General features: G+C 30.7%; 1 protein-coding gene across 1 annotated transcript; it reads left to right on the forward strand.

Annotated features, from left to right (window-relative positions):
- Positions 1-538: 538 nt before the first annotated feature.
- Positions 539-6,465, forward strand: LOC134233745 (uncharacterized). Its single transcript, XM_062715740.1, has 8 exons — positions 539-766; positions 1,734-1,838; positions 2,026-2,068; positions 2,387-2,526; positions 3,250-3,306; positions 3,815-3,877; positions 4,507-4,578; positions 4,746-6,465. Exons 1-8 carry the CDS (start codon positions 616-618, stop codon positions 5,120-5,122), a joined length of 1,008 nt encoding a protein of 335 aa, XP_062571724.1. The 5' UTR covers positions 539-615; the 3' UTR covers positions 5,123-6,465.
- The last annotated feature ends 5,762 nt before the right edge of the window (positions 6,466-12,227 follow it).

Raw genomic sequence — 12,227 nt, forward strand, 5'->3', positions numbered from 1 at the left:
GTGAACGTTTTGTTAACGCCACCTATACAGAGTACAAAATTATGCTCAGTACAGAAATATTCAAACTGTTTTGTATTGTTTTATGAACTTCCATATTCAAAACTTTTCTTTGTCTCCATCTCCTTTATTCAAAGAAGTTTTCAGGTACATCTTTTTCAATAGCTTTGATCGAAATAATACAGAAAACAGGAGTGTATATTTTTTTTTACCGTCTTCATGGATCACTTTAATTATTGGATGTTTTACCAAAAGAACCATCTCGTGTTTTATGTCATTATCTTAAATAAAAAGCTGCGATTTTGTATGTATGTTTCATTATTCACAGTTAATTCAATCTTGAACTCTTTTCTATTTCAAGAAGGTGATTGACAAAGTTTATTTTGTGTACACGATAAAAATCTTTAAAAGATATTTTATTCTTTGGACTTGTTTGTTCCTCAATTATCATATTAACTAATTAACGTTTACCGCTTTGAATTATCGAACCTTTGTTAATTATCGTTCTTTAAAAAAATTTTGAGCATGTCGAATCCAATCCTAGAACCTGGATAGAAGACACCTGAATGTAAACCGAAAGTAAAGGTTTTTATGACCCTAGAATCATTATAACCACAGATGGGTATGTTTTCTTGCCCAGTGGACATCCCAAGTTGGAATCTGGCATCACACAGATTACAATGTGTAGAACCTAACTACTATCACTGTCTGACAAATGAAAATGACGGCGCAACAGAGCAGTGCCTTAGCAGAGTCTGGATTCAAAAAGGTTAGTTTACTACATCGCTAGGAATTTCCATGATAGTTATTTCGACATTGTATATAGCGCAGATTATTTATACCTCTTGCTCATTCTTATCTGAGCAAACACACAGTAAAATGAAGAAAAGAAGTTTAAATTGTTCCATTTTTGCCAAAAATAAAAAGGTAATATTTAAATAGCTCATTTGTTTACCGTGTGAATGATAGATTAAACTATAACATTCGCATGGTTGTCACACAAGGAATTTAACTAATACTTTTAGAGGTCTTGATATTTTTTTCTGAATATAGTACAATGAAACTAGAGATATTGTCAGCAAAAAGCTCACTAAATGATACACCCGCCTTCCATATGAATATAATGGCATTGTCCATGCATTGTTATGGGAAACCCTACATATGTGGGCGGATCAAAAAGTAAAATAAGAGGTCACAATGACACTATGTAATCAAGTTTCAGTGAAAGTCTCATCACATTTCATTCAGCGGTATGAGAGGAGTTGCGAATAAGAGATTGGTACCCCAAAGCGTAATAGATGGACGGACAGACGGACGGACATACCGATTACTATTATACCCTCCCGCTTTTTAGGCGGGGGTATGAAAACAAAATGTAATGATACGATATAAGATATTTACATGATTTATGTATTTCTGCTATATTTTACAATAGTACGTTATGTCAACATTTGCGTGTAACTTCAGCTTAATAGAATGCAAAAATAGCAATTGACCCAATAACTGATCAGTGAAAGGGAGACCTCAGAATATAATCTTAAAACATCAGAGTGGGAAATGCAATATGTGCATTTAATTTATAAAAGTGTATTTTTGCAAGTTAATTGATAAATATATTGACCCCATCACGCCTGTTTCAAGCGTCAGAAATATACTTTTAAAGGCCAAATGAAAGAATAGCGAACTTCCTTAAATCTATCACTTATGGATCCAATAATGTTAATTTTCTTCTACAGAAATGTGCCCAGAGTACAACTCAGAGGCTGGTAGGATCGATGCTACAGCATGTTTATCTGAAGGTTGTCCTAACAGCACATTCTGGTCTAATGAAGTCTACAAATGTAATTATATAAAGCAATCTAATATCACTGTAATAGTCAAGAATATTTTAATTTTATTGTTAAAACATTCATATTATGAAATTTGTATTGCCTATATATTTAAAGAATCTTTAATTGCAACATGATACAACTGTACGGTAGTACCTACTGATTATCTGTATATGACACAATTTTTCATCTATTTCAGTTTCCATGTGCCTGGATAGGTATAAATTAACAAGCACACACAGGTATATCTTACTGTTATATTCTTACTCTTAAATTCCTGAAAGAGGGAGATTAAAAATGCTTCCAAAATTGTAAAAATGTGTTTTTCTTCAATGGATGATTGAGAAACTTTTTACATAATTTTCACTTAATGGCGTTAAATAGAAATTTGATGGAAAAAAATAAATTATTAAAACCACTTCTACTCTTGCCTTAATGTTGATTAATTGATTTGAACAGGTTAAGAATTTCTCCATTAATTAACTTGTCATGATGCCTAATACAATACCGGATATTTTTAAAGTTTTTTTTTTCTATGAAGAAACTCTGAATTCTTTCAGTTTTCAATCCATGACTACAACAGAAGCTGACCTTCAAAGTCCAACCACTCTCATCGTTATTATTGTCGCATGCCTAGTACTTCTGATATTCATTATCTCAGCTGTGATATGTGTGGTTTTGAGGAGGAAAAAACACAAAAGTAATTGATTTAAAAGCAAATACTTCTTTTGAAAACAGAATTAAAACCCATCGTTTATATGTCATATGTTTTGCAAATGAAATAGAAATAAATTAAGTTTTTTCTGTCATATATGATTAACCGGTACATTAAGTAACAATTAAAACAATTTTTCAAGAAATAATTCATTTATTATACCCGTTTCAATAAGAGCATCAAAAACATTCTTAACTTTGTTTTTCTAAAAATAATTAGAAGTGAATTTAGAAATGTTTAGAAATAATTAAATACAATGACAAGGAACGAATATTTCCAATTTACAATTCGAGTCACAATTCTTCTATAAACTAGAGGTTCTGTGAGCAATGAGCTCACTAAATGATATCCCCGCCTTATATATATGAATATAAGGATATGAATATATAAATGGCAGTGACCATGTTTTGCTATGGAAAACCCAAAATAGATGTCGATTCGAAAAGTGACAAAGAAGGTGTACAATTGCAATATGTTATAAAGATTCTGTGAAAGTTTCATCAAATTTATTCAGTGGTATTGGAGGAGTTGTGGATAAGAGATGGGTACTCAAAGCGTAATAGACAAACAAACGGGCGAACAGACCAATTACAATATACCCTCCCGCTTTTCAAGCGGTGGTATAAAAATATTACCTTAAATATCAAGCATATTCAATTTAAATATGTAAATATTCGTCTCTATCTAATAAGACGATTGATATTACAGGTGCATGTAACAATCAAAACACAGAGGAAGGTACATGTACTCCCCTCAACGATGCAGGTATCTGTAAATCTAAGCAAATAATACACTTTATGAATCGAAATGTTTTCTTCAATGACAATGGTATTAGTTTTCCTTTATTAAAAAATATTGTTGTACATATTTATTTCCAATAGAGTCCTGTATGTGATTGTACCCGCTTATCGGAAATAAAAGTATAAAAGATCTTCTTTCAAGTCAATATACCCTTATTTGTCTAATAATAAAGTACCTGCTTATATATTTCTCTTCAAAATTCAATTTTAGTTTTCAGCTATACACCTGTAAAATATTAGCAATGTTAATAAAAACACCACAAGTATTTGGCTCATGTTCACTCTAAAAATAATGGTCTACTGTAAAACGTGTATTTGAAATAAGGAGGGATTTTTGAAAAGGTAATTTTGTATTATTATCATCGTATAAATAAGCAAATGTATTATGAAATAAATTGACTACAGAAATTGCCAATAAATCATAAATTCAAATATAAACTACTGTACAGAGATGATTTTTGCTTCTTTTTGAGATATGAAGACTATGGTAAATATCGAAGAAAATAAGAAAATATATTCCAGGGAAAGAGATCTAGGTAAGTTTACTCTTTATAAATCTGATTTCTTTTACTCCTTGTTTCAAGAATTGCCCAATAATGGAGCAAATTATAGAAAAAGTAAGTTAAGGGTTGGATATTGAATTTTGTTTTCAAACCTTTTGCCGTACACTCTGCTTTGCTACCAGCAAAATTAAACCATAGCCATGTTGTTAAGACGATTCAAATAAACTCGCCAAATTTAACCAACATTTTACTGGAATCTTTAGGAAATATGCTTCAGAAAAGGCATTGCTTTTTTATGTCAGTAAGAGTTTATTAAAAAACATGGGTAAATTTTAAACAGTTCTTCGTTATATGATTTTATGAGTTATTGAATTAAACATTTTAATATGATTTTATAATGTAATTAGTAAATAATAACAATCCCCGAGGTCAGGAACGTTTTATTTTACTCAACTCAAATACAATATCAGATATATACTACTATTTCAATGTAGAAAATGATTAACAACTAAAGGTACTTTGAGCAGTGAGCTAACTAAAATGTTTTAATTCAAAATATGTCAACAAAAAACCTCATGTTGTGTTGAGAGATTATATAAAGATGCATGCGGTTGAAACATGTTTTTGAGCCTAAGAATCTCTCTTGTAATTACATTTTTCAGCAATGATAAAGACGCGAGAAAAAGCCATGAAACCCTATGAAGCAGAAACAGAGAGCATGCAACTCATCATGAGTATGTACATATCAGAAAACGACATGTTATTTATGAAATTTCATATGTTTAATTCTTCTTTTCTGTACACTGAAAAGTTGTTTTACCCATTAATCGTTGGACATAAAGATTCATTTAATGCTTTCAAGATATATTTATTTAAATTGTGTTTTAAATAATATTTGTAGATGACAAAGAAGAGAAAGAAAACTACACTGCTATAGATTTTAATATCTCACGTGTATGGGTAATTGTTAGCAACAGTAATATAAAGACTGCCGCAAAACTCCAGACCATAAGTCAAAAGCATAGTGACTCAGAGCTTTCATACATTGGCATCCAAAGAAACTGGAAAGTTGACTTACCACTTAAGAAGGTCATCATATTCCGCTCCGATTATTTCTCGACTCTTGACGAGATCACAAAAGATTTGGATGAACTTTATGAGTATTTACAAACTCAGCAGAAACTCTGTTTGGTGTTTGAGATTACTCAAGAGAAGTGGCGTATTCTGAGAAAGGAAGATAAACTGATGCAACTAGCAAAAGTAATTCGTATCTCATGAAAGATAAAAAAACAATAACACACCTATAGATAAAACTAATGTTTAAAAAATCATTGAATAAAGTTGTTAGTTTTAGCAAAAATGAACTAATCTAAAAATTACACAGCAGAGGTATTGCTCGAAGGTTTTTTCCCCCATAACCTTCATTAAAGATTCAACAATACAATTTACCTTAACATACTTTGAACATTTCGGTATATAGCTAGATAAATTCCGTACTAGTTATTCAACCTTCACATTCAATTAGTAAAAAAATTATTTAAGCATTCTAAATTCAAATGTCTTATCGCTTACTTTGACAAAAAAGTAACGCTTTTCAATATGAAACATTTGACTTAAATTAGTTATCTGTTTATGGCCTTGAAACATGTATTCTCATTAATAACAGCTCTTACTTTTTCTGTCAATCAATTGAATTTGTTTTACCTAATTGAGTATTGATCTGTGTAATTTTCGTAGAGTCCCTGTTTATCTATTAATTTTATGATAGTGAACCAGATGTTTGTCTTATGTTTTTAAAACTGTGCTAGCTCAGACTGATTGTACGCGAGGCTTTAAATCATTATTTTTAAATTCAAATAATTACGTTTTTGCACACATGCCTTTAAGGTTATCAATTTGAAAAATTTCCAAAACGTGAATAGAAGCGAAAGTATGATATGAGTCTTTATACGTTTTAACATATTCATTTTTTGTCATCAATTTGGAAATTTTACAAAAAAAATTAAGCTACCAGTTTATAGCGAAAGTAAGATAGCAGTTGATACACATGTCATGTACAAAAAGTGCATGGTTGAAATACAATAAATGGCAGGTGTTCATATTTAATCAATATGACTACCACTTAGTGAAACAGACTTTGCTCAGTGTTAAATATACACTCATTTTGAACGCCGAGGTAGTAAATTAGACACGTGATTCACCTTTACAAGGCATATGATTATCTATAACTTCCTGAACTCGTGATGTTTATAGGCAGAGAGTAAAATGTTGAGTGCCTTAAAAATATTAATATTATTGCCTGTTTGTAAGAGAGTTTCTGAGGATGTGTGTGTGTAACAATGTTTCAAATTTTATATGGACAAAGGTTTAATATGTTTTGCTTTCCATTCACGATACTATTATTTCTGGTTTTATGTATTTTTTTCGGAGAATTATTAAGTGGTGTAAATGGTGAAGTGTTGTCAAATCGAATTTAGAAAATATTAATTAGACTGTTATACGCCCTTACACCTTATTTATTCTTATATATATTGGGTATCCGTAATAACTAAATTTCTTTGTGCCTTCTATATTCATATTTTTGTCACTTTAGTTAATGAAGGTAATTATATGTATAAATATCATAAGTGAAAAACATGTAAATATATAAAGCACAAAAATCCACTTTTTTAAAGAAAACTCACTATATTTATATTTATAATTTTCTAAAAATGAAATCATTTGTTTTATATAATGAATTATATAGAGATAACAAACAGTATTTAAGATCAAAAGCCATAAAACAATACATAATAGGAGCAGAGCAAACACGGACCTACAAAACGTCAGAGGTTGGATCAGGTGCCATGGAGGAGTGACCATCCCCTGTCAACCAGTCACACTCGCTGTTTGCTCCTTGTCCTGGTCGCGAAATAGTGGAAACAATCTGAAGACAATTCATTCTTTGAATAATTGCCTAACAATTAGTATGAAAAACTTCAATCAGCATTTGACTCAATGACAAATTGTATTTGCTTACAAGGTCATTGTATCGATCACAGAACTTGCAAAATGTACATAGGTATGACTTGCTCCGGCATATTGAATAAACGGAGGGATATAAACCTCGTATATATTACTTATGAGGTATATTGCTGCATTAGTAAGGCAAGTTAACGATTGAACTGTTAAAGTCGTCATATTTATCCTAAAGCTTGGTTGTTGGATTACTATTTACGTCTTTTCATATAATTTTAAAATATCCAAATATGAAACAGACATGTATCTGTCAGATTCTGTAGTATCTTTTATTTCAAGCTTACCAAGATGCATCGTATCGCATTTATCTTTTTATTCTATCGATAAATATATTGGTTTTACAACTTTAACTTATTATAATTATTTCCCTGTACAAATTCATGGTTAAAGAATACCGAAAATCTAGGGGGGGGGGGGGGGGGGGAGTAGATCTAGGCCATCAGTGGTCAATGACTTTTAAATATCATCAGCTTCCTCGCGAACCACTTAATCGATTTTAATGCATTTTGGAATATAGCATCAAATGGTGTCCAAATCATTTATTTCAGGGTCCCGGGATGGGGTGCATAGGAATTAAGTTAAAACCATAAAAATAAATGTTATACTAAAAAATCTTCTTCGTTATATAATTACTCATAGACATCAATCTGTTAGTATGATTACAATAAGCGTTGTGCCTTATACAGTGTACTAAAATTATGATATCCATGGCCCCAGGATCAGGGTTGTTAGTTTGGACTCAGATAATTCTTTAGTGAAAATGCCTTAACTTTCTTTTTCCGGTTGCAAAGGAATATGAATTATAAATAAAATTAAAAATACATAACACCATCTCCTTTTACTACTCAAACTTTTTTTGATATCATAGAATTATAGAACTACCCCCTCTCTCTCTATAAAGAAAGAAGACATGAAAAACAAATTTGGGATTTATTGGAATACATATTTTAGTCAGTGTAGGATACAGTTAAAAAACGATAAAATTTGTCAATTTTTCAAAATAGTTCAAATGGACTTCTGTTTTCTATCATGTGCATACATGTATATTTCTTTTTATATATACCATTTTGTTTTTGTTTTTTTATTTGTATAACATTAAATGTTAACACAGTTGTTTTAAAATATGAATGGGATAAAATACAAAATGTTTAAATGAAGGATATGGAGATAACGAACAAAATTCAATATCAAAGTCCATAAAACAATACAAAATAGGAGCAGAGCAAACACGGACCTCCAAATCATCAAAGGTGGGATCAGATGTTATGGAGGAGTGAGCATCCCTGCCCACCGGTCACAGCAGCCGAGTGCTCCTTGTCATGATCGGGAAATAACGGAAAAATCCGTCGTCAAATCAGTAATGGACTAACTATTACTATGAAAAACGTTGGTCAGTATTTGACTCAATGATAAATTGTATTTTCTGACAAGGTCATTGTATCGACCAAAGAACTTACGAAATACACATAGATATCGTCAATCAGAAACTCAAGCATCTTTTTTATGTCAACTTCAGAGTACTTGTGTGTGCAATCAGAATGTGTTTCAAAAAAATAGTTTTGCAAATGACCAATGACCAGGTAAGTAAATACAAGAGTTCCATTTTTATTGAAAAAGCAGCTGTCAATGATATCATAAAGCCTGGACTTTAATTTATCGTGTGGAATGGTTGTATATAAAGTTGAAAAATCGTAAGTTTTTAAGCTGTTGATTTTGGTAAAATCTTGTGATTTTAAGGAAAGGATTGCACGGGTCCGTGAAAAAATTCTGCCCAATGAATTTTTCTCATTTTTACATATAACGTTCCTAATGTCAATGACACCATTATATCAAAGTATCAAGCATGGTCATCAGGCTTCTAAGGAAGTTATGGTTGCCATGGTAACCAACATTTTTTAATCTTTTGATATTTATGAGGTGAATGTTTTATAATGCCATACACGCAACAAAATTGAAGTAAATTAAATATTTTCCTGCAGATATTTGATAATATGCTTCATATTTATTGAAAATAAAAATTGTTTCGGAAACTATTGATAAATGTAGTAATGCTATTGTTTTTTGGGGTAGTATTAATTGTAAATTTGCAGTAATATTTTCACCTCAATAGCAGTTTTTAACGTCTAGACAAAAAAATTACCCAATGAATTTTCCCAAAACTAATATATGCTGTACTAGTCATTATAAGTGACTTATGGTTAAAATATGAAGTAAGGTAATCAGATTAATTTTGAAGCTACACGCATTTCAGTACCCCCCCCCCCTTCCTAGAATATTAAATGATTACACAGATTTTCATATATGTATGATGGTTTGTTGTTGGACCTTAAATATGCATAATCTGTTTAAAGACAATAAAGGCCATATGTATAGATAAATAAATACTTTTTCTCTGAAAATCTGGCAGCTGATGTTCATTTTAAGCACAATGATTTACTTATCACCAACAGTGGTCTCGAAAATAACTTTTTTTTTTCAAACTCAGTTTTTCATCTCCAAAACATTCATTTTGTTACTATATCAGCATAAATAAATAATGTATTATAAACCAGTGCACAGTCCTCAAAGGCCTTATTCTTCATGCTTTGAACACTCAGCGATGTTTCTTCTAGACCTGTGACCTGGAATCGGGGGGGGGAGGGGGGGATCAGACATTTGAACACATTGAATGAAAACAGGTTATTTTACATTGTACTTGTAACTGCATTATATATTTTTTATGAAATAAATGTATTCATCCATAAATTATCTTATTGGCCAAATTATAGTAATATTCACATTTACAAATAGTTTTTCTTCCGATTCTTTTTAAGAAATTACACTTCATTTTCTCCTGTACATGGATGAGCTCTATCTCCATTGTGACGTCATAATGACACAATTGACGTCAAAACTATAGATCTACTGTTTTGATTCAGAAATAATCATTGATTAAAATAACTTTTCGTCGCTTTATGATATATGCTGGAGTGAAACATCTATGTTCATGTCCATGTGATTAAAAAAAAAACATTTTTCAAATGTATTCCCATAAGCATGATGAGTTCACATGTTTCTTTTATTTATTTATGTACATATCTTCCCTGGTGATCTTTCAGAAGAAGTGTGTTGTGTTTCAATACGACGCATAAAGCATTTTACAACAATCGTTTACAATAAATGTGCGACGATGATTGAATGTTTACACGGTCGATGTCACTGCTGAAAATGCTAAAGATCTTATAGGAGAAAAGAAAATCCTCTGCGATATTTTTTTTAAAGATACGTCTTCTAGGCATACGTGGTCCTCGCCGTAACACGTTTATCAAAATCGCCTTTGTTCATCAATATTTATACATGTATCTAGTAAATCACACCGTCTGAATCTCTCATTGGAAATTATCTATATATAGATGTAGATCCTATGATAAACAACAATTTTAAATAAAATTCTAATTTTTAAATGAAGATATCAACCTCAATATATAAATAAAATTTATTTTTAATGAAATAGATTTCAATGTTCAGAGATATACAATAAACAGACGAAATATGCAAGTAGATAAAAAATATGATCAACGCTCACCAACACTCTCAGTGCATCGTAACAATCTTTAATATCTTATACTTTCTCTACTTTAGAAAAATAAACCCCTTTTGTCATGAGCGCAAACATATGACGTTCCTTATTTCGGAAATAGTTACAGCAAACATTCTTTTTTTATTCACCAAATGACGTGATCACGTGACGCCGTGCAATCGCGTCCTTAAATTGTCCAAAAGTTCTTTGGAATTTTTGAGTATCCACATCTGATTCACACCACTTCTTGAATATATTGTTGCACAGTACTCTTGAAGTCTTTCCTTCACAACTCTCAACATCTTAGTGAGAAGTAAAGAATGAGGTTTGGTAAAACATTTACTGGAACCCGCAATGTATCTTTGTTTGTAAGGATTTTTATGAAGTTTCGGAATCCAATATATATTTAGTAGTTCAAAATCATTTTGGTTCTTCGGGATATAAAAATATTCAAAACTGGTCAACCTGGTAAATTTTTTAAAATTTGCATTCCATTGAAAGAAGTTACTATTTTCCCTCGTTATTTGAATCTGATAATTAATCAATGCTAACAAAGAAAATGAAATCTCTACTGAGTACAAATTCTCAAGTTCTGAAAACCAGGTATTGACGAATTGAAAATGCACACAAAAAATGTATCAGAATTCTTAAAGTGACGTATCTTCTTCTCCAAACTTCTTCTTCAAAGTAAATCATATTATAATATAAGGAAAATTAGTAAATCATAAATCTTCAGGAAACGCGACTAAAAACACCTACTATGCATTTTCCAATTCAAATCTGATCAACAGACACATTTTAGAAATAAAAAGCATAGGTATTCAGGGAAAAAATTGCACAATTTTTTAAATACATCTATATAAGGTACTTTAATTTCTTTTATTTACTTTGGTCATTTTACAATGCATAGAATATAAAGATTTTCCTATCATTGCAAAACACCATTAATCACTTCGAATTTCATATCATGTTAAAGGTACTTGGACACAGATTTGAAGTTTATATTTTTTCTATAATATTACCACTTATATATTTTAATAGCATTTCACACAAAAATTAATTAAAAATCTTATTTCATATAAAAGTTATTAAAATTTTAATTTTTTTGGCGGGTTTGATTGACACGTCCTTGCACTTTCACAAATTTTAACTTTATTCTTAATCCTTAGGAAAAGTGGCAGTCTTGTTGTGTATTAATGAAAAATATTAATACTATAATCCAGAAAATTCAGTGTAGACATGTTCAAAAGCAAAACAAACACACGATATATTGTCAGTCCGTGCAGTTGTGGTGAGCAGACTTTGGCCGTTGAACGCACCCGGTGAACCAAAACACCAAACAATAACAAAGCTTTCGCCCTGTTTACAAAAAACTGTGTACATAACACGAGTGTGCTCGATTTGCTAAACTCTGTACACAACGGAATGACGATACTTGTGAAGGGGTTTTGCTTTATAATATTTCTACTCTGAATAAAATTATTTTTCTGGATTTAAGTTTTTATGTTTCTCATTAATACACAACAAGATTGCCACTTTTCCTAAGGATTAAGAATAGAGTTAAAATTTGTGAAAGTGAAAGGATGTGTCAATCAAACCCGCCAAAAATTAAAAGTTTTAATAACTTTTAAATGCAATAAGATTTTTAATCAATTTTTGTGTGAAATGCTATTTAAATATACAATTCGTGATAGTATACAGAAAAAATTAAGTTCAAATCTGTGTCCAAGTACCTTTAATAAACACTTGTATCTAAGATTATAATAAACCTCAATTTCTCTAACTACATGTATGTTACTTTAAAAT

Source organism: Saccostrea cucullata, unplaced genomic scaffold, assembly GCF_032062105.1.
Source record: "Saccostrea cucullata isolate Sc308-1 unplaced genomic scaffold, CSIRO_AGI_Scuc_v1 ctg3974, whole genome shotgun sequence".
In the NCBI taxonomy this organism is placed as follows: Eukaryota; Metazoa; Mollusca; class Bivalvia; order Ostreida; family Ostreidae; genus Saccostrea; species Saccostrea cuccullata.

Bases quoted from the DNA above. Each gene is read 5' to 3' on its own strand.
- LOC134233745 (XM_062715740.1), top strand. From the start codon at position 616: ATGGGTATGTTTTCTTGCCCAGTGGACATCCCAAGTTGGAATCTGGCA. The intron at 3,307-3,814 runs GTATCTGTAAAT...CTTCTTTTTGAG, and splicing joins TACTCCCCTCAACGATGCAG to ATATGAAGACTATGGTAAAT. The intron at 4,579-4,745 runs GTATGTACATAT...TAATATTTGTAG, and splicing joins GAGCATGCAACTCATCATGA to ATGACAAAGAAGAGAAAGAA.